General features: G+C 44.0%; 1 protein-coding gene across 1 annotated transcript in view; it reads right to left on the reverse strand.

Annotated features, from left to right (window-relative positions):
* Positions 1 to 27,131, reverse strand: part of CASD1 (CAS1 domain containing 1) — a 103,712-nt gene that overhangs the window by 61,638 nt on the left and 14,943 nt on the right. The window contains exons 2-5 of the mRNA XM_069211759.1: positions 23,299 to 23,395; positions 19,581 to 19,701; positions 4,603 to 4,647; positions 2,046 to 2,108 (exon numbers count right to left, since the gene is read on the reverse strand). Coding sequence (XP_069067860.1) covers positions 2,046 to 2,108; positions 4,603 to 4,647; positions 19,581 to 19,701; positions 23,299 to 23,395 — 326 coding nt within the window. The remainder of the gene's footprint in view (positions 1 to 2,045; positions 2,109 to 4,602; positions 4,648 to 19,580; positions 19,702 to 23,298; positions 23,396 to 27,131) is intronic.

A 27,131-nucleotide genomic window follows, 5' to 3' on the forward strand; every position in this document is an offset into this window, starting at 1 on the left:
AAGTAATAAGTCAACCTCCTGAAGTGCTAGAGCATAGTTTGCAGGAGTTGCTGCTTATTTAGCGCTCAGCCTCTTGATTCTTACACCTTAAATGTAATTGATAACTTCAATGTTTTGGTCAACGGCCTAGACTGTTTAGCAGGGCAGCATGTATGAAAGTCTTACAGCATTTAGTCTCTTGTAGCTTATTCTTCCTTTGAACCAACTGGATGTGACGGCGCCTTAACCTAGCATTCTTTATGACAAATTGAGCTGATAGACCCAGAACTCTCAGAAACCTTGGTCAGACCAAGGCAGCAGGTATATCTAATTCTCTGTTTTATCTAATTGGCAGTTCTGAAGGGAAGAGAAACTTGTCTTGCCTAACGCTCATTACTGCCTGACTCCAAACACAGAATGTCCAGAAGCTTGAGGTAATTCTCAATATCCCAAGTAGTTGACTACCAATGCCACTGATTGAGCACAATCTTTTGGACCCATTTGCAGTGGTTGAACAACTCTTGAACCTCAGCCCAAATAAAATTATGAAGGTTGTGGCCTTAGCTCTCCGTCAAGGGATCAAGACATCAGTTTTAGCTTGTTTGCTACGCAAGACCACCAACCCCTCTTATGCTCTACATGAGTTTTTCCACTATAGTCATGGATGCTCAGTCCTGTAACCAGTTAGTGGATTTATAGTAGGTACTCTCCGACATGATAACAAACCTAATAGGAGAGGACGATTTTCCACCACTTGGGACAGCTAGTGACAGGGCACTGCTTGATACTTACCAAATAAGCAACAACTGATGATTAAGGCAGACAATGGGGTAACAGCATGATTACTTACCGGTGAGCTTTATGTCGCTGAAGGCAAGATTTTCCCTCTTCATATTCCTTAGATTTTTTTTTCTGCATTCCTCAGAGATTTTGTCTGACCTCAGCCTGAAGAGCTAATGCTTTGTCATACACAGGATTGCTACTAAAGCTTGAATTGCAATAAAGGGACTGATGGATGAGGGACGTACCTTTAAAAAAATGGATATGGGGACTTTTAAAAACCATTTCTTTGAATAGTATGGGAAGACCGCTCTGTCAAGTTTTCTCCTCTGACAAATTCTACATATATAGCACCACGATGTTAATGTTACAAAGCATACATTTACCATTCATTTTTCACAACGCATACATTTGCCACGTATCTGCCTTTACCACGCAGGTAAGTATAAATGAGGTAAGTGATATAGATATATATATATATATATATACACACACATCTCAAACCAATACCCATTCTGTCTTAAAGTGCCACATAAGTTATGCAAAAGAGAAGCAGAGCTCTCTAAGTAGTTCCCAAGTTTAGGTGGGGAGTATCTACTATATAGAGCACCAGTGACACCCTAAAATTGCTCAACTCAAATATCTGTTTTTTTGTCAAAGTGTCTAAGTATAGTCTTATTCAGTGCCATCCACGCTGAGCTAGAAAGAGACGAAGTATGTTGCCATTTATACTGCAAAGTCTTTAAGAAATAGATTAGCTAGTGCCATCTATTCTAGGCTGTCAAAACCGTTCCTAGAAAAACAGACACTAATTTATGCAGCACTCTAAGTGCAAAAAATTTATTGTTTTGACTTAAACTGGGTGCACCTTTGTGCCTGGACAAAGCTAAACATCTCTGAAGAGATGTAATGATACTGAAACATGTGTCAGGGGTTGCTTTTATTCATTCTAAGTTGGCCTGGATGGCATTTTACCAATTCAAACCTGTAATACTGTGCCTGGAGTGGTATAAGGCTTTTGTCATTTTAGAGCTCTGCATGGATGGTAATAGCTAACCCTATATTTAAGGACTATGCTGTAGTTTGCAACACTTAGGCACTCTACAAGAACGCTATCTCTGTGTCTCTCATCTGCTATGTAGTTCTGTTCTTCACCCCGTCACCAAACCCACAGCCTCTTTGTTGCACTGTCTCACTGTGTGCTTCTGTTTCGCCCTGTCAGGCAGCTACATTATGGTAAATGAAAAAAAAAAAAAAAAAAAAAAAGTAGTAGTGCCGGTACTTACCTCACTCCAAGAAATGAAGCGCTGTTTCATAGAGTTGTTAACCTCAGGACACCAAATAAAATCCTGAAAAAACAAACGCCAATAGTAACTAGTAAAATATTTGGCATCTAAATTTAGTGTATACAGGCACAAATTTGCAATTTTATTTATTTTTAATAGTTGCCACACTTATTACTAACATGATGAGCATCAATATTTTGTCTTTATGTAAAATTAATTCCTAGGAGCCTGAAAACAATTAAGCATGCGTGACAAAGATTCCGATGAGATACCTGTTTGCGCAGGCATTGCATTTATAGGTGGTGCACTGTTTATCACAAATAGTAACTGCTGGGTGCAATAAAGTTCAAAACCAGTTAAACCGGTTACATTTCATAAGGTCAAGCTTTCTAGAAAGTAAGGAGTGAAACCAGCCTGGTAATTGTAGGGACATGCAGAGTTTGGTACAGTTGGGCAAGGTGACGTGGAAGATGCCTACAGAATGTACTGAATTTCAGACTTTCTTTCCTCAGACTTTTCATGCTTAATATCTGTTAACTGAGTTCCTTAGAGATAAATGTCCCCACAAATCTATTTGAAATGCTCATGCAGAGTTAATTTTTATGATGTGCTCATTGTGGCAAAACGAATCAGAAATCATGGGTGAGTTAACAAATGACTTGAGGCTGGGTGATAATGTGTCCAGGGCGCCGCTGACTAGCACTGCTCGAAATGTCTGGAAGAAAATTATTTAATAGTATTTGAAATCCATCAACCAAATAAAATATTGCAAAATACTTACCTCTTCACAATGTCTATGGAAGAAATCTTCATGTACTCTCCTACTTTCCTATTTATCAATTTCACAACCTTGCCTATTTTATACGTCTTCTCTTGTCTGATGTAAAAAACATTAAAAATCCTATCAAAACTCCCCCAGCTTTTTGCCCTCCCCATTCTGTCTTCTGACGCCCATCGATCTGTTTCCTACCATCAACATCCCTCTACCTCCTCCTGTCGCTTTTACAGCTCCATTTTCTTCCATGTCCCCATTACTTTTCATCAAAGATATTTGTAATCCACTTAGTGATGCTTTCTACAATGTACGATATTACTACCCACGTCCTTGGCCTTTTGGATTTTCCCAGCACCAGCTTGTCCGTAGGCTTTCCTATCTGATGCCCCTTTTCTCTATCTCTTACCTCAATCCCATCTAACACATTGCCTCAACCAGAATACCACCTTCAGTTCCTCTTCTTTCTCAGTAATATTTTAAATACTGACTCCTTTTCTTCTTCACTAAAAACTATAAAAACTGTTCCTTTCCTCATAAACTCTTATCTTACATCCACCTACTGCCATCTTTCTACTTCCCTTGCAGTCTAAACTCATTGAACAACTTGTTCAACCATATCTGACCTCTTTTCATAATCTTCACTATATTTGGTCCATTTTGACCAGATATTTAGCAAGTCAATTCTACTAAGGCTCTTCTTCAAGTTCAAGATGTGTTTTCACATAAAAATCTTAACCATTTTGATCTATTAGCTTCATTTGTAACAGTGATTCATTATATCCTTCTCAATAAGCTGTCTTCCCTTGAAATTCCTGGGTCTCTTTGTGGTTTAACACATAATTCCTAAGGGTACTCTTCAGTGCATACCTCAGAATTACCCTTCAAATTCTTCTTGTTCTACTTCTTGCAGAAGTCAGCCCTTGACTTTTACTCTCCGCTCCTTTGACACAGACAGCTGCGGTAATCACTTCAATCCAACAGTTTCTTTTAGCTGACTTCTGCTTATATTCTTTCTTGTTTGCTATTTTCAGATCCAGTTCATCCCCATACCTCTTCTTTATTATCTGATACTCAGTCTTGTAGGCACCCTGACTTTTTCCCCTTATCACCATTTCAAAAACAGATTTCTTTTTCCTTCATTCGCCATTCATTGTTTTTCCCAGGTGCATCTGGTTTGATTTCCCCTAATGTCAATCAACTTCCCTTCATCCTTGCCTTACTTGCCCTTTGCTAACTTTTGATTCTGCCAAACTGATCTCTCAGAGTTTCATTCGTACGCAAACAGACTACTATATCTCTACCCCTACTAGCTGTCAACTCTACTTCTCCTCTTAATGTTCTCCAAATTTCTACAGTCTGGTTTATACAGATCCTTTCTTGCACCATGGTCTGCTCAAAAGTATTCGACAGACCAGCCCCTCATCACATGCTGCCTAAGCATGCTGTAACAGAAAAACAAGAAGCAGAAGTGCAGAAGGCAGAGTTAAATCTAATTTCAAATTCATCATAGAACTTAATGTACTTGGCTAAATATCCTTTCTGGTTATAGTGTTGATGGAGAGTTCCAGAAAATACCAGCACATATTTAGTTCAAAACCCTGAAAATCAGATTCCGATCCAACCACAATATTGTTGCAATTTCCATGTACTAGCCATAGGGAAGATAAGGAAATGGGATTCATGGATAAAAAGGATAACCAAGCTAAAACGTCTCTTCCCCAATGGGCGTGCTATATAGGGCCAGCCTATGCAATATATATTAATGATTAACTGCAGTCTTACCACTTTTGTGGATGTTGTTTCATCTTCAAAAGGAATATCTTCATGCTGTTGAAATAAAATAACAAAAAAAAAAAACAATCAGCACTGGGATGGGACCAAATGTTTGATATGCCTATTATAAAACAATGTAGGAACATAATCCTCACAAGTCTGCAAGAAATGTCTCAAAATTATTTTAGCCAATACATGTCACACATACTAAGACTCAACTTGTTACCAACAACCTTTTAACTAAGAGGCCCCCTCAGACATTTCCTGATTAGAATGCAAGCTGTTTGCCAGCATCGTCCTTGCCCACATCTTAAAATATATACCACAGTGTAAATCAAAACCAAAACACAAATATTAATTCAGAGTGCCAAAACCTTAAAGTATTCAGATATTTCAAAACAATATATGCAGAGCAAGCACCATGATCACTGGCTCACTGGTTCAATAATCTCTGAAAATCCCAAAGGGCACTGTTGAACTCCCCTAAACACAACATGATAGCTTCCTAATTGATTGAGCTACCAGCCTGTGTCGCTGGAATATTCAACTCAAAGGCTCTTTCACAGAACCCCACCTACTTCTCACATCTGGAAAACACCTAAGATAACCTAGACCAACTGGAACCTAGACCAACTGGGGCATCACTTCCCTATATGGACAAAGCAGCAAACATCTTTGAGAATATTATGTTAATGATGAACAAGTTACTTACCTTGGATAACCCTTAGCTGGTAGAGACATTCTAGTTACAGATTCCTTACCTTTGAATTCTCACCAGGCCCAAGAACAGATCTGAAAGATTTAAGATTTTCATAAGCAGTACTCCTGCACACTGTTAGATTGCGTTGATTGGCTCTGCAACCGCCGTAGGCATTGTCCACACCGGATATGATGTAGCGGGTCCTCCACAAGCGCCAGCCCAGCGTGCTGACATCAGTTTCTATTCTTGGCTTTCCACACCAGAAGTGCAGAACCATGAAGAAACGGACTACTGGTGTGTCAAAACTAAGGACCTGAAAGGGGAGTCCCTGCCCCTAGAAATCAGTTCACAGAGCGGGGAGAATGGGTGGGTCGGTAAGGAATATGCAAGTAGAATATGACTCTACCAGACAAGGCGTTACCGAAGGAAAGTACCTTGTTCATCAAATAGAGACTTCTAGTTGCAGATTCCTTGCCTTGAATAGATACACAAGCAATACTATGCCCAGCGGTGGGTCTGCAAACCAAGTTCATACTAGAAAGTCATACAGGACCGAAAAGGCAAAGTGCCTGTCCCTCCATACCAAACTGCCCAAGAAGTAATGTTTGGTAAGCATGTGCAAGGCAGGGATGCCCATGTGGCCACCTGGCAGTTTTCAAGGACAGGAACTCTGCGTACTAAAGCAGTGGTTGCTGCTTTGGCTCTGGTAGAATGAGCACGCAAACCTTCAGTGGGTTGCTTCTTGGCCAGTGCGTACCAGATCTTTATACAGAGTATGATCTACCTGGAGATGGTCCACTTCTGCACTGCCCAACTTTTCTTTGCACCCACATAACTGACAAAGAGTTGATCGTCCACCCGGAACTCTTTTGTACATTTAAGGTAGAACGCCAACACTCTTTTTAGGTCCAGATGGTGGAGTATCTCCTCTTTCTTAGAGAGTTTAGGGGGAGGGGGACTAGTAGAGGGGCTGGGGGTGGTAACGTAAAAGTAGGCAAGGTGATGGATTGGCCTACATCAAAGGGCATAACTGCTTTTGGCAGAAAAGATACCGTAGTGCGAAGAACCACTTTGTCAGGATAGACAGAAAGGTATTAAGGCTTTGATGACAAAGCCTACAGCTCATTCACTCTGCTGGCAGATGTAATGGCCACAAGAAAGGCAGCCTTCAAAGTAAGAAGCCTGAGAGGACAATTGTGGAAAGGATTGAAAGGAGCACACATCAACCAACGTCAAAACCAAATTAAAATCCTACTGGGGCATTATGAATGGAGAGGAAGGAAACATGGGTAAGACCTTTAAGGAACCTAGGTTGATCAGGCAACCTCAAAAAGCAGAAATTGCAGAAAATAACCTTTGAGAGTGCCGATAACAGAGCCCTCCTTTACCAAAGAAAGTATAAACAATAGAACCTCAGAAAGAGGGGCAGAAAGGGGGTCAACAGACTGGTCTGTGCACCATGCCACAAATTTCTTGCAACAAAAGGCATAAACGGTTTAGATGGAGGGAAGTCTGACTGCCAAGATAAAGTTACAGACTTCGGGAAGAAAGTAAAAAGCAGGCAACTGTTGCCACTCAATCTCCATGCAAGAAGGTGTAGAGTAGACTGGTTCGGGTGCAAAACTCTCCCCAGCCACTGCAACAGAAGATCCTCCCAAAGGGGCAATCTGATTGGAGGATCGATGGACATTTTTAACAGCTCGGGGTACCACAAGAATTACTTGGGCCAGGTTGTTTGTGATTTTCTTCAGAACTCTGTGCAGAAGTGGTATGGGTGGAAAGGAGTACAGGAGGCCCAAGTTCCACTTGAGATGAAAAGCGTCTCCAAGTGATTTCTGCCTCCAACGCGGAATACTACTGACATTGTATGCTCTGCAGAGGCAAACAGATCTAACCCAGGCTCTCCCCACTGCTGCAAGAGACCTTGTGTCACCTCCGGACGGAGAAGCCAGTCATGATCCGTTAGGCATTTTTGGCTGAGTTTGTCTGCTCTGACGTTTGAAGAGCCAGTCAGATGCTGAATCACCAAGAATATGCCCTGCTGTTCCAGCCACATCCAGAGGCACAGAGCCTCCTCACAAAGGGTCCACAACCCCACCCCGCCCTGCTTGTTGCAGTATCGCATGGCAGTGTCCATGAACACATGCACGGTCTTTCCCTTGACAGAGGGAACAAATGCTTTCAATGAAAGCCGGATCGCACAGAGCTCCAACAAGTTGATGTGGAGTCCAGATTCTGCCAGAGACCAGATGCCTCTGATCTCCATCTCTCCCAGATGGCCGCCCCATCTCAAGAGTAATGCATCTGTCACTACTGTCAGATCTGGTTGGGGATGAAAAAGGGATCTCAATCAACCCAATCCTGGTTCATGAGCAACCACTGCAGATCTTGTGCATTTCCCTCTGATATCTGGACCTTGTCAGAGAGATTCCCCAGATGATGGGCCCACTGAACTTTAGGTCCCACTGCAGAGCCCACATAAGCCATCCGGCATGTGTCACCAGCAGTATGCAGGAGGCCATGAAGGCCCATCAGCCTCAGTGTCATTCTCACCGAAACCAGGATAGAGGCTGAAACATTGGTATCATAGCCTGAATATCCTGGGCTCACCGCTCAGCAGGATAAGCCCGAAAATGCACTGTGTCCAGAATAGCTCCAATGAAAGAGAGCCTCTGAGAGTCAGGAGTGACTTTGGCACGTTTATAGTGAACCCCAGCGAATGCAAGAGGTCCCGTCATAGTCTGGAGGTGGGAGATGACATCCTGAGGCATGACTGCCTTCAACAGCCAGTCGTCGAGATAGGGGAAGACTGAAACCCCTGATCTGCACGATTAACCTGCGACACCGCCATCACCTTGTTGAACACCTGAGGGATGCTGGTAAGGCCACATGGGAGCACGGTGAACTTAAAGTGCTTGGGGCCTACCGCAAACTGCAGGTAATGTCTGTGGGCAGGCAGGGCGGAGATATTGAAATAAGCGTCCAGAAAGTCCAATGCTGCCATCCAGTCTCCTGGGTCCAGGGCACACAGAACCTTAGCCAGACTTAGGATCCTGAACTTCTCCTTCTTTAGGAAGAGATTGAGGGACCGAAGGGCTAGGATACGGTGGAGGGCCTGGTCCTTTTTGGGCACTAGAAAGTAGCGGGAATAGCAACCATGACCTACTTCTGGCACATAACTTCCTCTCAGAGAAGGCACTAGTGATCCTCTGTCATCCGATTGTAGGATGGTGGCATGGAAAATGGGATAGTCTCAAAGGGGAGGGAGTAGCCCCTTTGGACTATCTGCAGAACCCACCTGTCTGATGAGATGGATTGCTACCTCCAACTGGTTCCTGATGAGAGAGCGAGTCAGACTAGGAAGGTTTAGAGGCTGCTGCTAGGGGTTGGCGGACTGGCCAAACTGCTAGCTCCATGATCCACAAGGTCAGTGAATCCCACGTCCTCAGGCAGCATACGCGGCATGGTGGCTGGACAGGAACGGACATGGTTGGAGGTCCCTTCCGTAGGTACAAAAGGAGTAAAAGGCAGACTGGGTGGGATGTAGGGCTCCCCCGAGTCCCAAGAACCTGGCCTTAAGCTGAGAATTCTTCAAGCGCCTGAGCGCTGAGCCTGCCTTGTTTCCGAAGAGATGGATGCCATCAAAGGGCATGTCTATCAAAGATGCTTGGACATCACCTGAAAAACCATGCATCCTCAGCCAGGTGTGATGCCTCATGGCCACTTTCAATGAAACCGCTCCAACCAGGGAGCTGGTCGTGTCCATTCCACAACGAATCATGAACTTTGCTGCGTCTCTCCCATTGGAAACATCCTGAGAGAGTACGTCCCGGGCCTCCTGCGCACTTGCGCAACCATGCCCCACAGAGTGTGGGAATAACGGTCCAAAAGGCATGCGGTGTTCACAGACAGCAAAGTAAAGATGCCGGACAAAAACATCATCTTCCCAAGTGTGTCCAGCCTTTTGGATTCCCTATCCTGGAGAATGGAAAGGAACGTGCCAAGGAAGGTGGCATACTGGATAACCAAGCTCTCAGGAGTGGGGTTTTGCATCAGAAAACTTGGGTCACCTGGAGCAGGGTAATGGCAATGGGCAATAGTCCTGTCCACATGATTCCCTGTGCAGGGTTTGGACCAGGTACTCAGTAGGACATCTGTAAGGGCTTCACTGAATGGGAGCCATCTGAATGCCAGTCCATATATTCTATATGAACATTCTTCAGGGTGTAGGTATTCTAATGGGTCCAGCTACCCATCCCATTCATCCTGCGGCCCAGCCCGGTTCTGTGTCGGAGTTGGGAATTACAATGGGGATGGCGCTGTGAGCATCTGCATCTGGACTAGCACTGTGAAAGGTCGAGGTGTCTCTGTAGGAGGATGGCTCTTTATAGTGTACAAAAATTATGTTCACTGTGCAGAGAGTCTGAGGAACCCCACCTTGGTTTACAGAGGTGAAGACTAGACAACCTAATGCTCCAATTTTTATGGTAGTTTGATCAGGCAGTTAGGCCAATCTTAGGGTACATTTTACTGGTATCAGTTTAGACTTATTGTTCTAAGTTGTTTGATACCAAACAACCCAGGATTCAGAGTGGCCATCAAGTAGCTGTGAAACATGTATTGACCAGTGTCCAGCACATGCATGTAAAATGGTCGCTCTGTACACTTAGTGTCCCAGGTTTGGCAAGGACACAATAGGGGCATATTCCTAAAGAATCTATGGCCACACATGCAGTATAGTGCACCCTGGTTGAAAGGCATGCCATAGGGGTGACTTGCCTATGTTGCTTGCAATTTGTAGTGGTCAGGTTACACAGGCTGTGTGCCATGCCAGTTTCGCATTTTAGGATTGCACCAGAGCATTCAGCCTGCAAAAGCAGTTCTGGGCACACTTGGATGCATGGTCCCTGACGGTGGCACAATCTGTGCTGCTGCCCTCAGGGGCTTACCTTCAGTACCCCATGCAGTGTGTACCTAAGTGCCATTTACTAGGGACTTATAGCGGCAGCTAAAGGTGTTACCAATTGTGGCAATGGATCACAACAGTTTTGGGAAAGAGATCTGGCCCAGGGAACCTGGTTAGCAGGGGCCCTGGGCACTAAAAAGTTTGAAACCACATCAAATACCAAGCAAAAACAGGTGGGGGGATGAACCATGTCCAAAAGAAGTACTTTCCTCACCCCCAAACAAAAGAGGATGAGACTACCCTTTCCCTAGTGAGTATTCATTATCTAAGTGGAAGAACCTGGAAAGGCCATTCCCAGGTCTGAGTTCTACTTGAAAGTCCATTCCCTGTAGGGATATACACCACCAAGGCAGTTTGGGATTTTCATCTTTCATTTGTTGCAACCATCTGAGAAGCATGTGGTCTATCTGAACTATACAGTGAGAGCCAAACAGGTATGGCCTCATCTTCTACAAGGACCAGGCCACAGCAAAGGCTTCCCTCTCTATGACACTCCATTTTTGTTCCCTAGGGAGTAGTCTTCTGCTTATAAAAGCAACAGGCTGGCCATGTCCCTCATCACATTTCTGGGCTGGGACCACTCCTATCTCCATAGCATTCTTCAGAGTATCATAGGTCCTTTGAAAACTCAATGTCCAATTAACCTTTTGGGGCATATTTTTGGATGTCATTTCGGTGAGGGGGCCTATATGGGGCCATAATCCTTCACAAATGTCCTATAATACCCAGTCAAGACAAGGAATGCCCTGACCGGAGTCTGGATTGTGGGAGCTTCGCAAGCCAGAATGGTCTGGATCTTGGGTTGAAGGAGGGGTTGGCTTGGCCTCCACCTACCAGTTGAACCAAGTAAACAACGTTACCCTGCCCTATCTGGCACTTACTGGCCTTGATAGCGAAGCCTGCCTTTTGCAGGACCTCAAGGACCTTTCCTAGGTGATCATGTGATCCTGCAAGGTGGAGTTGTAGACCCTCTATGTCATCCAAATATGCTGCACTAAAGGATTCCAGCACAGCAAGGACTTGGTTCACCTTCAGAAGGGGGCAAGGGCATTCTTGAATCCAAAAGGCATAACAGTAAATTGATAATGCCAACTTGGAGTGGAGAATGCAGACCTCTTTTTTGTTCCAGGGGTCAGGCCAATATGCCAATACCCAGATGTCAAATCAAAAGTACTCATATATTTGGCTGCCCCAAAACGATCTTTGAGCTCCTCAGCCCTTGGATGTTGGTGTGCATCTATCTTGGTTACTGAGTTGAAGCCCCTGTAATCCACACAGAACCTCATTTCCTTTTTCTCTCCATTGGAGTGAGGTTTGGGGACTAAAAATTCTGTCCTAGCCGTGGGGCACTATGAGGGTTCACTGCCACCCAAATCCAACATTTTCCTGACTTCTTTCTGGATGCTCTCCCTGACATTGTCTGACTGTCTGTACATTTGGCTGACTGTCTGTACGTTTTATTTTTGACAGGCAAGCTGTCCACATCATGGGTACACCAATCAGTCCCACCAGGGGCCAGTGAGAATAACTCAGCTTACTGGTTGAGGGCTTGCCTGCAATCAGCCTACTGTTGCTCTCTGAGGGTGTCTGACTAAGACCACTCCACCCACAGAATTGTCTTGAGGGTTGTTGGAGAGGAGATCAAGTAGAAGTTCACTCTCTTCTGCCTGTCCGTCATCTGTAAGCATGGTCACATCAGCTCTGTCATAATAGGGTTTTAGGTGGTTGACATGAATTATTATTTGGGGATTTTTGCAACTGCCAAGGTCTACTAGATAGGTGACTTCCCCTTTCTTTTCAAGTAAGGGATAGGGCTCAGACCACTTGTTTTGGAGAGCCCTAGGAGCCACAGGCTTTAACACCCAAACTTTCTGCCCTGGTTGGAATTCTACAACAATAGTTTTTTGGTCATACCAGTGCTTTTGCAGCTCCTGGCTGATCTGAAGGTTTTGGCTAACTTTTTCCATGTACTCTGCCATCCTTGAACATAGGCCAAGTACATAGTCCACTATGTCTTGCTTAGGTTCTTTGAGAGGTCTCTCCCAGCCTTCCCTTACAAGACTAGTTGGCGCACTAAAAAGATGCCCAAACAGAAGCTCAAATGGAGAGAATCCTACTCCCTTTTGTGGCACTAACCTGTAGGCAAAAAGTAGACATATAAGCAAGACATCCCATCTCCTTCAGAGTTTTTCAGGGAGTCCTCCAATCATGTCTGGTTACATCTTTCAACCAACACATTTGTCTGCAGATGGTATGGGGTAGTGAACTTATAAGTTACACCACATTCCTTCCACATGTGTTTTAGGTATGCAGACATGAAGTTAGAACCTCTGTCTGATCCTACCTCCTTAGGGAACCCAGCTCTGGTAAAACTATCCAGAAGGGATTCTGCTACCGTAGGAGCAGTAATGGTCCTAAGGGTATAGCCTCAGGATATCTGGTGGCATGATCCACTACCACTAGGATATATCTGTTTCCTGATGCTGTCTGGGGTTGCGGGGGGGGTGCAGGGCAACAATATCAACCCCTACCCTTTCAAAGGGTACCCCAACCACAGGTAGTGGAATTAAGATGGCACCTTCTTTGCCACTGGCTTGGCAGGTGACACAAGACTGGCAAAAGTCCTTTACCTTCCGAGATATTCCAGGCCAGTATAAAATATTCACTAACCTGCTCCAAGTTTTATTTTGGCCCAAATGCCCAACGAGGGGTGTGTCATGGGCTAGGATAGTGAGAGAAGAAAGTATCTGTACTGCTGAGGTACTACCACCCTCCTGGTTGCTCCATGCTTGAGGTCTACGGCCTCAGTAATCAGAAGTCCATCCTCCAATAAACCCTGTGGGTACCACGGACACCACCCTTTTCTTCCTGTGCAGCTTGCTGCCTCAGGCCTTCGAGAGTGGGAGAGTCTCTTTGTCCCTTGCACAGATCCTCCCTAGAGGGTCCTCTGGGCCCAAGAGCTCTGGGTGGTAGGACCCAAGCTCTGAAGGCTCAGTTCCCTCTGTGCATAACAAGTTCTTTTCCTAAGAAGAGGGGTTCTGACTTGATATCTGTTTAGAAGCTGGCTTCACAGTCTTCCTCAATTTTCTCTTGGAAGGTTAGTCCACTTTTTCAGGATTCAACACTTATTTTTCTGTCTGAAGTTTGCCTTAGTTCTACCACAGCCTCATTCTGGGGTCCCAAGCATGTCTGCATGGGTCTTCATTTCTACTTCAGCCCAGGGGAATGCTCCAGGTCATTTCCATGCAGACAGTCTACTGGGATAGATGGGGACATAATCACTTCCTTCTGTCCAACTACAACCCCAAGTCAAATGTTACCATAGCCAGGGGAGCGAATTTTGTCTCATTGTCAGCACTGGTGACAGGGCGAGTCTTCCCTACCTACCAGGAAATGACTTCAGTGGACCACATGCTGGGTCATCAAGGTGACACTAGCTCAGGTCTTCAACTCTTCCACACGCCCCACCCCCCCCATTTATCAAAGGATGCTGCTTCTATTTTTGCATATTACTAGGCCCGGCAGCACAGGATAATTCTACCCCTCCCTCTATCCCTGGTGTTGCCTCTGTGGGTTCACTGACATTGTCAGGCTACAACTGTGATCCCATCAGGAGATTAGCAACTGCATTTATTTCAGGTTGGCTAGAGCCATTGTTCTTGTTTTTACAGCTAGGGTCTCTAGTTTGGTGCCCCCTATTCTTGCAATCATAGCACAAAGCCTTGTTGGGATCACTACCTTTGTACCCACCCCTAGACTGTGAGGATTCTCTAGTCCCACCCTCCTGTGCAGGTTTCTGGGGACCTTGAGAAGGCATTGTTTTTATTCTGGCTCCTATCTTTCCCTTGGGGGCGGGGGGCTTATTGGAGTCTTTATTTTGGTCTCCCCCACCAGTGGTAGTTTTGGTCACCCTTATCTTGAACCACTGATCTGCTTTTTTCCCTAACTCTACCAGGTATTGATGTAGCTTCTCATTGTAACAATTACCTTGTTACCAGCTAGCCAACCACCCAGCATTTTTACTCTACAGTTCAAAAACTCTAGGCAAGATTGGTTCTGAGTTTTTCAAGCCTCCCTGAACCTTATGAGGTCTTCAGTTGTAAATGCAAAGCCATCAATCAGGGTGCCCTTCATAAGGTTATAGTATTTATAATCTGCCTCCTTCAGGTCAGGAGCCTATCCCTGCACTTTCCTGATAATACCTCCCACAACAGTGTGCCCCAATGTCTCTTTTAAATTTCCCACCAAATACAGGCTCTTTCAAAGGCAGAAAAACATTTCACTACATCATTCCCTTCTGAGAGGGGAGGGGCAACTCCTTCTGGGAGCCTGAGATTGAAAGTTTTTTCTTTCAATACTCGTATGCTGCCCCCAGAGAAGGGCCCTAGGCCCAACTCTTTTCTCTTTGCTTCAGTTTTCAAAACCTGATCCTCTAGGGCCAGTCTTCTGCTCAACCTGGCTAAAACCAGGTCCTCTTCTGTGGGTGCACTAATGCTAGGTGAGGAGGGGATACCCTCATCCCCATTGTGCACAGCATCATCATCTTCACCAGACTTCACCATCTATTTCTTCTGTGGAGTGGGCTTTTTAATGTTGTGCCACCAGAAACCTAAGCTGGTCTACTTTGACATGTTTCCCAGTATGGATTTTGTACAGCTTGCATGGTTCAGTTAACTGGGCTTACGTATGTTCCATGTAAGGGGGCCAGGTCGAGCTCCTGGCTCTGGTTCTCGGAGTCTGACATGTTTTATGCTACTAAAGTTGGGACATTTTAAAAAATTTGGAAACCCTTTTGGATAAGGCCAACTAAAGTAAGGACTTTTAACTCTAGCTCTTGTTGTACATACTTAACCAGGGCCCTAGCAGTTAGTTTAAACATTTGGAAAAATTTTAGCCGATTGAAAAAAATGCAATTAAGCTAAGGGCAATTTGGAGAGTTTTTCATGTAATCACAAATTGACAAAGTGGTATCAGCAAATGCAAAGTCTATATCTCACCGCTGAGACACCAAACGTAGCAAGCTAGCACTCCATATAGTGTACAAAAATGATGTGCACTGTGCAGAGAGTCCAAGCCACCCCGCCTTTGTTTACAGAGGTAACAACTAGACCACCTAATGCTCTCATTTTTATGGTGGCTTAGTTGAGCAGTTAGACCAATCTGGAACAGTGTAAAGCATTTGTTGTACTCAGAACATCAATAAAATGAACACACACTCAAAAGAATAACTTGAGATCAATTTACAAAAATACTTCAGATTTTTATAAATTCTTTAAGACCAAGATCATCAAAATCGGGTAAGTACTTTTAAGCTATGAGTTTTCTAAGTTTAGAAAATGTCTTGCTTTTGTGAATAATTACGCACTATAGGAATTAATGGGAAAAAACGTTAAAAATGTATACAAAATCAGGCAATGCGTTTAACAGTTCTTCTTTTGTTTTTAGGTGGAGGTCATCAATCGGTCCTGTGGACCAGCCAGAGAAGTTCGGGAGGTTCCCAGTTTTGGCAGGAGCAGTTGTTGAATAGTCTTCGGAGCTCGTGCAGGACCACTGCAGTTGACCACTTGAAAAAGAAAGGCACAGGCGAACTACAAGGTGATTCCTTTGGGCGGCCTTGGAGTGTAGAGGTCGCAAGGGGTGTAGGACCCCTAGAGCGCAGCTGGTTCTCCAGTGCAGGGCCCAAGGAGGGCAGGTGCTGAGCAGATAAGTGAGCCAATACCTGTGGGCAGTGGTGCCCCTGGAAGCAGGAGAGAGGACATTTGGGGCCAGGGGCTGGGGTTCTTACTTGTCCTGAAGTCCCTTCTCTGGGGCTTGCACCTGGTCCTTTGGGAGTCCAGAGTGGACTTTTCTTCTGGCTGGCTGACATGGAGGGTCCAGTACCCTGGACGATTGCATGGTTCAGCAACTGGATGTCGCAGTACTACCAAACTTGGCACACTTGGAGGTTTTGTCCTCCGGGTCCGTAGGGTGAAATTTGGTTCAGCTGTTGTGTCCGGTTCCTTGGTCAGCAGCTGATCAGTGAACTGGACTTCACTGGTCTTTTACTTCTTTGTTGCAGGGGGTGATGCCTTCATTCTGGAGGGAGATCTTTGGTGATTTTCTGAAGGTTGGAGGACTTCTCGGGTTTTGTAGAGTCCAGCTGATGTCTATGCAAACCCTCAGCGGCAATTATCCAGACCTGGGTGCAGCAGGCAGGGTTTGGCATTGTTTTCTTTGTGCAGCAGGAACACAATTCTCGAGCCTTGGGTCTTCTTTGTTGCAGGCCTTTTTGTGTCCTAAATACTGCATTTAGTGGGCGTTTAGTGGAGTTTCTAGTAGTGAACAATGGGTCATCTACTTTAGGGTGGCTATACCCACTATGTGACCACTTCCAGTGGGCAGAGGTCCCTTTCCTATCCCTGGTAAGCTATTTTCCTACCATGCTAGATGGAGGAAAATGAAATGGAAAGGTCACCTCGCATGCAACACCTTAGGGGTGGTGCAAGCTCGGGGTGGCCGCTCCTCCTGTCCTTTGTGCATTTTCCTGCCGTTTCTCCCTCCAAAAGAGGGGGTTTGCAACAAGAGCGGCCATTAGCTCCTAGCAGCAGGGCACTGAGTTTCAAGGTTGGCTAGGCCTTTGAAGCTCACAAGCAGGACTCTGCACATTCCTGGGGAGGAGGTGCAACACCCCTGCCTAGGAAGGGCTTTGTTTTCTGAACCCAGAGAGCAAGGCTCTCACCCCAGGGGTTCAGAATCTTGTCTGGTGGTGGCAGGCTGGTTGTGACCGGCCTGCAACCATGGCAGGGATAGTTATGTTTTGCAGAGGTCACCTATAAGGTGGCCGCTGGGTACATATTGCAATAAATCCAATACTGGTACCCGTTTGGACTTATTGTTCGAAGTTGTTTGATAACAAACAACCCTGGGTTGAGCGTGGCCACCATGTAGCTGCAAAGCTTGTATTGACCAGTGTTCAGCACATGCATGTAAAATGGCTGCTCTGTTCACTTACAATGTCCTGGGTTTGGCAAGAACACAGTAGGGGCATATTACTCATGCATCTACACTTGCTCATGCATCTACACCCACACGAGGGATAGTGCACCCTGCCCTAGGGCTGAAAGGCCTGCCGGGGGTGACTTATCTTTATTTCATGCAGTGTGTAGTGGACAGGCCACACAGGCGGTGTGCCATGTCGGTTTTGCATTTTAGGATTGCACCACAATACTCACCCTGCAATGGCAGTGCTGGGTGCACTTGGATACATGGTCCCTGAAGATGGCACAATCTGCCCTGAGGGGCCTACCTTTAGTACCCCATGTCCAGGGTACCGAAGTACCATTTACTACAGGCTTCATAGTGGCAGCTAAAGGTTTTACCAATTGTGCCAATGCATCACAACAGTTTTGGGAAAGAGATCTGGCCCAGGGTACCTGGTTAACAGGGGCCCTGGGCACTAACAACTTTGAAACCACATCAAATACCAGGCAAAAAGTGGGGAGCTAACCATGTCAAAAGAGGCACTTTCCAATACTCTTGACTGGAGTCGATCAGGATCCGAAATCGGATCCTTGGGTGCCTGTCGGGCCAGAGCCTCTGGCGTGGAACCCGAAGGGGACCCTTCAGACCCTATAGGGCCCAAAGGTTCCAAGAAATGAGGTGCTTGGCCTCATAAAGTTTCTAAAGTTGGGTAGGGGTCACTACGGCTTCCTGAAACTCTGATAGCTGCGGAGTTCGCCAAGGCGCATGTTCCTTGGAACGAGGCCTAAAGCGTGGATGCTCCCTCGCCTCATGGGACAAGGAGAAGGCAAAGCACACTTCGAATTATTTTTTGTCGTGCTTAACCGAACGTCCAGAGGACTTGGAGTGGGGCAATGATAAATTTGGGCTCCGCGACCAAACTCCAAAACTTTCCACACAACTGAGATCTCAAACTGCACAGAGCAGAGTGTCGGGCCAACATCAGCTGTAGGGACCGCTCCCTCAAACCTTTCGGATTGATGGCCCGACACACGGAGCACGACTTCGGGTTGTGGTCGTGCTTAAAACACAAAGGGCACACAAAGTGCGGATTTGTCACCAACATCGCCCGATGACAAGAACCCCAGGGCGTGAATCTGGTCTTCCTAGATGACATCATTGACACACTGGGAGTATTTAAACTCGGAAAAAACTCGAGGGGTAGCTCTCTTCAATCAGCGCTTTCTGGTGCAGAAAGAAAAGAACTGATGTCAGCAGGCCGGGGTGTCACCTATATAGGACCTGTGACATCATATCCAGTGCGGATGATGCAGACGACCGACGCGGAGCCGATCAACGCCACCTAACAGCGAGCAGGGTTACTGCCCACGAAAATCTTCCGGATCCAGTCTGACACTTGGGAAGAATTCAAAGGTAAGGAATATGCAAGTAGAAGTCTATTGGATATCTGTACACCAAATCTCCCATTGAGATGGCTTCAGAGTGATGACAGTCTTGTTTTGCAGCATCTACAGTGGCTACCATCTTCAGCTCTGGTGTTGCCTCACTTTGCTGTTTGCCCAAAGAGAGGTAAACAGTAGGGCCCTTTAGCCTTGCAGGGGTGTGTTTTCCATCCTCAGTGCATCACAGCCTTCATCCAACCTGTACTGCTGGTGCTGCTTTATATGCCAAGGACACAGAACACATGTTAACAATTCTGCACAACACTCAACGGAACCCACCTTTTAATGGAACTTTTCTAGAGTGCACCCCTGAAGTTGGAGATGGAGGTTAGGTAGGTGGGGGTGATTGAGCATATATAACAATACCTACATACTTTATGCAATGTGTGTTGTATATCCAACTTGCCTTTGATCTCCATTGTTAGCACTGTATGATAAAGTTTTGGTACATTATTGAATGGGGTGGTACTTTTTATAGGTAAGGTGGATTGCTATAATTTCTTTAACTGCACATTATTTATTGTACTAATCCCTTGTACATTAATTCCTTTTTGCATGTCCCTCGTGGCTCCATGTGTCAATGCTACACTGGCAAACTCTAGTTAACCAAGCTGCCTGGAGGCGGTGAGCTACATTACATTAGTTCCAGAAGGAAACTTTGGGATGCCCGGCCCGGCCTACTTTTAGTCAAAACATCCCAGGCCAAGCCTGCCATAGAGGGCATCTGCTATGCAATATTGTACGAACAGAATCAATCATATGCATATAATAACAACCCTGAGCTACACTACTTCTGGAAATGAATGAATACAAAGCCTGAACAACTAAAAACACATTAAAAGGAAAAAAAGGCAATGTACGATGTAAGCAGTAATCGAACTGCATTAGAAACAAAAGAAATGCACTGAACGACGTTTACCTTGACTCCTTCTTCTTTGACTTCAGGGTTTATAATTTTTACGAAAGAATAGAACAACTGACGAATTCTTGAATCTCCTATGAATGTAATGTGCTTATCTGCAAGACAATTTTTTGCTTCACTGAAAAATAAGGAAAAAACAGTACATCGATGAAGAAATTTATAAAATATATGGATCTCAAATTAGTAGACCGGAGTCAGTGTTTCAGTACTCGTTTGTGTAAAATAGACATGTACTTACTTTAAGAATTAACAATTGACCACTGAGGTCCTCTTTACATTTTTCCCTTAAATTCCAATTAGGGGTGATACAGAAGTGAAGCCATGCTCCTGAGTTCCTTTCTCCAAACACATTTTGCTAGGATAAACCTGGCAATATGTGCACAGGGAAAAGGTAGATGAATTGAGGAAAAGAAAATGGTTGCCTGCAAAACAATGATCCATACAGGTTTTCCCCCATTCCTTTGATTAAGACAAGTAAGGGTGCAGCATTTCAGTACCCCTGAATTACCATACTACAGGATCATTAAAACTGGATGTGGTATTACCAATGCAGTTTTCACACACACAATGCAATGTGGCGTCAAGAGATAGTGGGCATCAAAGAGCAGCAGATCTCTGATGATTGTTGTGTTTTAATCATGAGAAGTTTATAAATGAATCTCTGTGTACTGTGTGCAGGGAGTAAGGCAAAAAAGTTATATACCTCTTAACAGTGGTAAGTTAGATCAGTCAAATATTAATTTTATTTTTCAACCATAGCAATAAAATGTGAATTTTTGAGAAAGACAACATAAGGTATATTATAGTATTCCTTGATGGTTGAAATTGCAAGATATTTAGTTTCTAAGCTTTATGAAGGTTGAGGGAGGAGATGGGGCCTAGGGCCCGGCTCTTACTTAAGGCCTTTGGAACCTCGAGTCCTAGGTTCGAATCCTGGCCCCGGCACTAGACACTATCATGTGAATCTGGGCAAATCACTTAATCTCCCTGTGGCTAATACCGGTAAAATGTACTTGTGTAACCCCCACCTGATGTTGATGATCTTGCAGGTGGTCTCCCACCCCTTCACGTAGCTCTCCTTTGTTCTGCAGCTAGATTTGTTCTACATAAATATAGATACTTACATTACATAGATATATTTATTGGATTTCTCCACTGCATCCATTTCAAAGATTGTGAACATGTATTGTATGGTACAAGCTAATAATAGCATAGATACCATTTGATTAAACTATGCACATATAGGTCTTCCTTGATTTACATGCCCGTTGTTAAGTTAACCAAAGTCATACTCTTATTGAATTAAAAAAACACATTTCTAGTAGAGAAGACCGATATATTCTAATCAAGCTTCAGGCGTACCACTATTGTGATGCTCCAGGTTCCTGAATAAATTCCAATTGCATCGGAGATGAATGGTGCACTACGCTTGTCTCAGTCTGTCTACCACATCACACATCCAGGCAGGTCTCAATTGTCTTTCTAACAAACGTTTGAGAACACCAGTATGCAATCACTGACCCCTTAATAGTAGGTGCATCACAACAAAACAAGCATGTTGCCTGGAAATACTTTATTTGTATTGTAATGCGCCAGTTTTAACTGAAAAACAAACTTCTTTTTTGTATACTTAAATACATTTGCCCTCTCACAACACTCCAATATACATTCGTCCAGCCTCACCACTTAGCCGTACAATTGTCATTTATTTCTTAAGTAGAATCCTATGCAAACTTGTCCCTCTGAGCATGCTTGACTTGAGCTAAGCTGGTCTCCTTGATATAAACACCGCTGGCATGCTTGCATGATTTGTTTCCAAGCTAAATGGCTGATGCGTTTGTTGCCAAGCAACAATGTGCCAATATCTAGTCTGAGTGTGACCTTTATGTGCTTTTATTGGTAGGTCATGCTTAACATTGAGAAAATTGCCTCATTTTAGACTGTGTGGCAGACGCTTGCTTATCTCAATTACGGGCTTCCATATTGATTAAATATCTTGTCTGGTGCATCACAATTCTACTTTCCTTATAGCTGGTCAGGTGTGATCAGGAATTAGGCAACTTTGGTTCCCACAACAGTTCACACCACAGAGAACTGCAGGGAGATGGAATCTGTGGTGGTTCTGGTAACCTCACTGAGAGTGAGGAACTTGTTTTCAGTGTATCTAGTAATGCCAAAAATGAGCTTTTGTTTTTTTTCGAAATCGCGTGACCCCAGTCTAAATGTGTCTGACTTCATAGAACAGATGCTCATATCAGAAGTCTGCTAAACACTGTGATGTGATATCCATCTTTCTTCTGTGATAACAGGCGAGGCTCTTTCATTTCTTGCTTATTCCCAGGATGACTGCAGCCATGGTGTTTTGTGATGAACTGTATTTCTCACGCTCTTAATACTCTGAATCATAACCCTACAAACAGCTGTCTCATGCCTCAAACGTTAGGGCTGGAGGTCTGTGTATGGTAATGAGTATCCTACAAGGATGCAACAGTTTTATTTCTGGATTTTTGTTTTGGATCAAACAGCATCTAGCACCGACCTACTAGGATGCAGTCCAAAAATTAATTTTTGGCTTCACTACTGTCGTGACCATGAACACTGTGCAATTAGAAACCTTGTAAGACCCTGTTGGTCTAGTTATATACTGTCTGAAACAATGAAAAGCGAACATGGTCGTAATCTTTTGGGATATTCCTGATGCTATAAACACGTTGCATACCTTAGCCACTGAAAGAGAGTGGTCCAAAACTGAGAAAGCTAGAAAGATGATGAAGCGAAAAAAAATTTAATGGGGGAAAGCGTATAGTGTACATTCAGCAATTGGTACAGTCACGTACTGATAATGGAGCCAAGGAGTCTTCCCAAATTGATTTTTAGAATTTCACCACAGTGTGGATTCATTTTAAGGTGCGCCATCATCAGTCTGATCCTCTCTTAGGTGGATGTGCAGAATAATCGGATGCCATGGGCCTCAAAATCAAATATTGGAACCCTAAAGACAGCTATCTAAAGTGACAACAAGGATTTCCGAGACACCTTCCAGATAAGTGAGGATTGGCTGAGGATAACTGGGGATTATTCCAATCGTGTGATGGTAGAGACTCTCATACTGCATTTTGAATGTCCGGAATCACTACTAATTATTATACTTTGTATACTGAGGCACATGGGCTACATACAAGTAATGTCTCTGATAGCAAAGGTGGATGGCCTGACTCAGCCATATTTCAGCCGACTCTTCACATCACAAACGCTACTGCCTCCAGTTTTACCCTTAATGCACAACTCGGCAACTGGATGCCCATTACTATTAAACGTAATGTAAACCACTTCACGTGGTCAGAGCAAGGGGTGCACTAATTGCTATTACTGTTCCTACTGATCATGAGGGTTTAATCAGACGTGGACAGCGACCACTTTTCAAATTAACACGGTATCAGGTTGATCAGTTAGAGAGCACCTGTTTTAAGCATTCTTTACTGAATGTCGCTGTTATCAGGCAAACCTGCATCCAAACTGACGAGTTTTTATGTGAGTAAATACGTACTGTTGTCTAATTTAAAGGTATTTAAATAATATAGCTTTAGCAGGCCTTCAGTCTTGTAGGACAAAAAAAATGCATGGTTGAATTTTCTTCCACACTGACAATGCAAGTGTAGACATATAAGACGCATCACCCCTCTGCCTTGAGGCATTTGTACCTTCACACACTTACCTGATTTTATATTTGTGCATCATACAGCTCTGAGGTTGCCAGACATTTCCTCCAAGAAACCTGCCGCTTGAAAGTAGCTGCTCGCATGTATCTTCCCCTATGGAAAAAACACCGAATCATAAGGTGACCTGGTGGATTTATAGCAAAGATGCGCGCATACGATCACTACAAATATACTACGCGTTTCACTTTAATCCAGAGTTAAGTAAACTCAAAACTACAGAAGGAGTGTCGGAATTCCTGGTGGAAGACCCAGAAGAAATACAATAATATAAGGGTGACTCCCATAGTAATATTTCAGATTGGTCGCACGTTTGGGAAGGCTTTACAAGAGCCGAGAAAAGACCAACTGCACTTTTTTGCTTCTCTGGAAAAGTCGAAGCTGAATGACAGACTGCAAATCATCCTTACAGTGCTTACCATCCTGTCCTTGTTGAATAGTCTGACATTGGTTAACCCCAATGTGCCCAGGACGTAATGGTTACGTCCTCTGCTGCAGCGCTGCTGTGCCAAGGACGTAACCATTAAGTCCTGGGACCGACCCACGGGGAAAGTGCTGGTGCTCCCCCCGTGGGCCACAGACCCCCACCAGGGATGGCAAACGAATATCTTCCGCCCCAGACACCTCCCCCGTGATCTGATGATTTAGACGCACCCAGAGTGCCTGCATTTTATGAACATACACTCTGATTCTGTTTTGTAGGCTTCTAAAGCATTTGGGGTATACATCCATGTAAGTCCCCATGTTTCTTCAGAGATCTCTCCCTCCACTTAACATCTAGTAAGCCCACTGACACTTCAGTTGTTCGCTTCTCAAGATTGTATACAGGAGCAACATCAAATCCTTAATCGATTCCTTGTACTTTTCAAGAGGGGTAGCCCCACGAATGGCTGCCTAATTATTCGGAAGTTGCACGGCCCAAAGTCAAATTTGGGCATAATGGAGCTTAATAGGACTTGTTATCAGGAAGAACATTTTAGACCTAGGGAAGGATTTAACCTAGCATTTAGCAAACATATCCCTTAACCTGAGACATTCACCATCTCCATCTCTCTCATTCTTCTTCCTCTATCCCTAGGGTGAATTGTGGATTGAAATGTATTTGGGTATATGGCAAGAGGAAAGTGATGAATGTCTATTATACAGCAATTCTACTCCACGCTTCTAAGGGAGTTGCACTCTTTTCAGATATATAAAGGTTTTGGAGTGAGATTCTTTCTGCAGACATGGGATATTCAAGAGGAAACATCACACTACTGCATGCTCTATATGCAGCTATCTTTTCTCGTTCTTGCATACTGAACATTTAACTATAACGCTGAGGTGAAAACATAGTAATACCCTAGGATTTCCTAGGAAAGCCAAACCTCCCATTTTCTCAAGGGCTCATCACCACCTTCATAATTCTGGCATGTCTACCCACTCATAAAAAGTTAATGGCAGTCTTTACAAGACCATGATATCTGGCCCTGGGAAGGGGTAAGGCAGGGCCTGAAAGATGAACAGCAGGAAAGGCAAGATAATAATAATCAACATTAACACACCAGAACCAGGAGCTATATAATGAGTACGCTTTGGCACTGGTAAATTTTTTCCTAAACCCTTCCCAGCAATGAATGTTCAGTCTTGTAACTGACAATTCTTTTATTTTTAGTTTAGTGTCACTGGAAGAAGGACCCAGTATAATATAATAATGTGCTAATAAACACTTAAATACTTACATAAAAAGTTACCTGCCTCACATCTCTATTCAAATCAGTCCTCTTTTCTAACCAGAAGGTCTCAAAGAGAATTCCTGGTGCAATTCCCTCACCAACTTGCAAGACAATATAGGGTAACCCTCAAGAAGTGATCCTCTGATCCCTTTTTTAAAATATTTAATCTCTTGCACATTCACTGCACTCACGTGGTGCAAAGTTGTATCCAGATGCAGACCATACCGTGATTATATTTAACTTAATACAACCAAAATCCCCCTACTTCACTCTTTCTTCTTGCCACCTCACACCTTGTCTAACAGCATGGCGGAAGTCTAAACATAGTTTTCAAATTCACCCACAGGTTTTCTTAACAGATGTTTCCTCTCATTACTGGAATGCTACAGAATGGCCACTTTTAATAGATAGCTGGCAATGCTCTGCGAAAACAGTTGGCATCATCCTGGATGAAAAATAACCTTAGAGTGGCAAGTACAATTAGCAAAGAAATTGGAATGGAAGTCTATTGTATTTACTTGAAACAAACTTATCAATTTAGGGACAGGATTCATCTTATTGTTATTTATATTGTCTAATAAAGTGGAAAACATCCCCTCAGAGGAGCACTGCTTTAATTTTTCTATGATCGGGAATCAGCCTAAGCAGTGAAGCAAACAGGTTGCAATCCAGATGTCTAAATATACAACTTTGTAGGGATAGGTACATTACTGCATGCAGGGGTAAATGTGAATCCACTTTCTGGACATTTTACCCAGAAGTCACACTACACAACAATAATTTATCAATTCACAAGACTAGGGAGTTGAACTCACAGAGTCAGAGAGACAATAGGACAATCTCTTTGCATAGAGAATTATTACCTTACATATTACCAGGGCCAATGGAATTATGCAACTGTGGGGCTGGGCTGCAATGTTTTCCATATTATTATGTATATGATGCATTTGCCACATAACCCATCCCCTGTGGCATAATCTGTAGTTTTAAACAACAAAAAATAGTTTCAAGCTGAAAAGTTGCTAAAACACAGCAATAAGTGTTGCTGCGAAGTGAAAGGCCCTTTTCAAAGGTTGATTGATCACTTTTCTGTTACCTATTTTTGCATTTTTTTCAAACTGGTACTGGGGGAGGGTGCAACCTAGTAATCAGGGAGAGAATGGCCAACAAAACACAAACACAGCTCCTAAAGTAAACAAGCTGCTAGACATTGCACTGAGCGCCGAACAGTGGAGTGTGAAGCCTGGCCCCTGCACGACTCCCTACCGCAATGCACGGTCTCTTTCTGTGGGACGACCAAAAGGAATCATAAGTGAAAGCGCCAAGGCAGAGAACGAAACACACAAAGCAGGGACAATTACATGTAATAAACCAATAAAATGAGAGAGGGCACAGGGACATCAGGCTGCCATGAGCAGGAAACAACCCACAATGGTTAAAATAAAAGTGGGCGCATCGTTAAAAGAACGGCCTCCAAAGTAAAACAATAATTAAACCTGTGATGTAAACCAACGAGTAAGACAGCAAGGAGAAAGGAGGAAAGCCTTTGAATGCACAGCAAATGTGACCAAATAAGATTTACAACCCTGTTTACAGCAGAGCTCAGAAAGACGTGCACTTCTCTCCAGTGCTCCATATGAAAGATCAAAGTAGAAAATGGTAAGCAGTGTATTTAGAAAGTAGTTGGTCCGATCCCCTGGGAGGAGACAAAAAAGAAAAAAGATGGGACCAAGAGAAAGATTACCCAGTAGCAAGCAAGGATTTTAAAAGGACACTGGCATACACAAATCACAATGAGTGGGTGGAGCGGAACCTCAGAAACCATCTACAACAGGTCGTTAAGTGGCAGTGCAGGCGCTGTCGTGCTCGACCGAAAAAAAGGTAGAACAAAGAGTAAATTACCCAGTAGCAAGCAAGGGCTTTAAAGGACACTGGCAGACACAAATCACAATGAATGGGTGGAGCTGAACCTCACAAACCATCTACAAAGGTCGTTAAGCAACAGCACAAGCGTTGTCTAAGCTCAACCCAAAAAACACAAAATGATGAACTGACACTATCAGAAAATGTGTTGCATTATGCAGCATAACTTGCCTTTTCTTGCCACATAATTTAGT

The sequence above is a fragment of the Pleurodeles waltl genome, chromosome 10 (genome assembly GCF_031143425.1).
Source record: "Pleurodeles waltl isolate 20211129_DDA chromosome 10, aPleWal1.hap1.20221129, whole genome shotgun sequence".
Taxonomy (NCBI): domain Eukaryota; kingdom Metazoa; phylum Chordata; class Amphibia; order Caudata; family Salamandridae; genus Pleurodeles; species Pleurodeles waltl.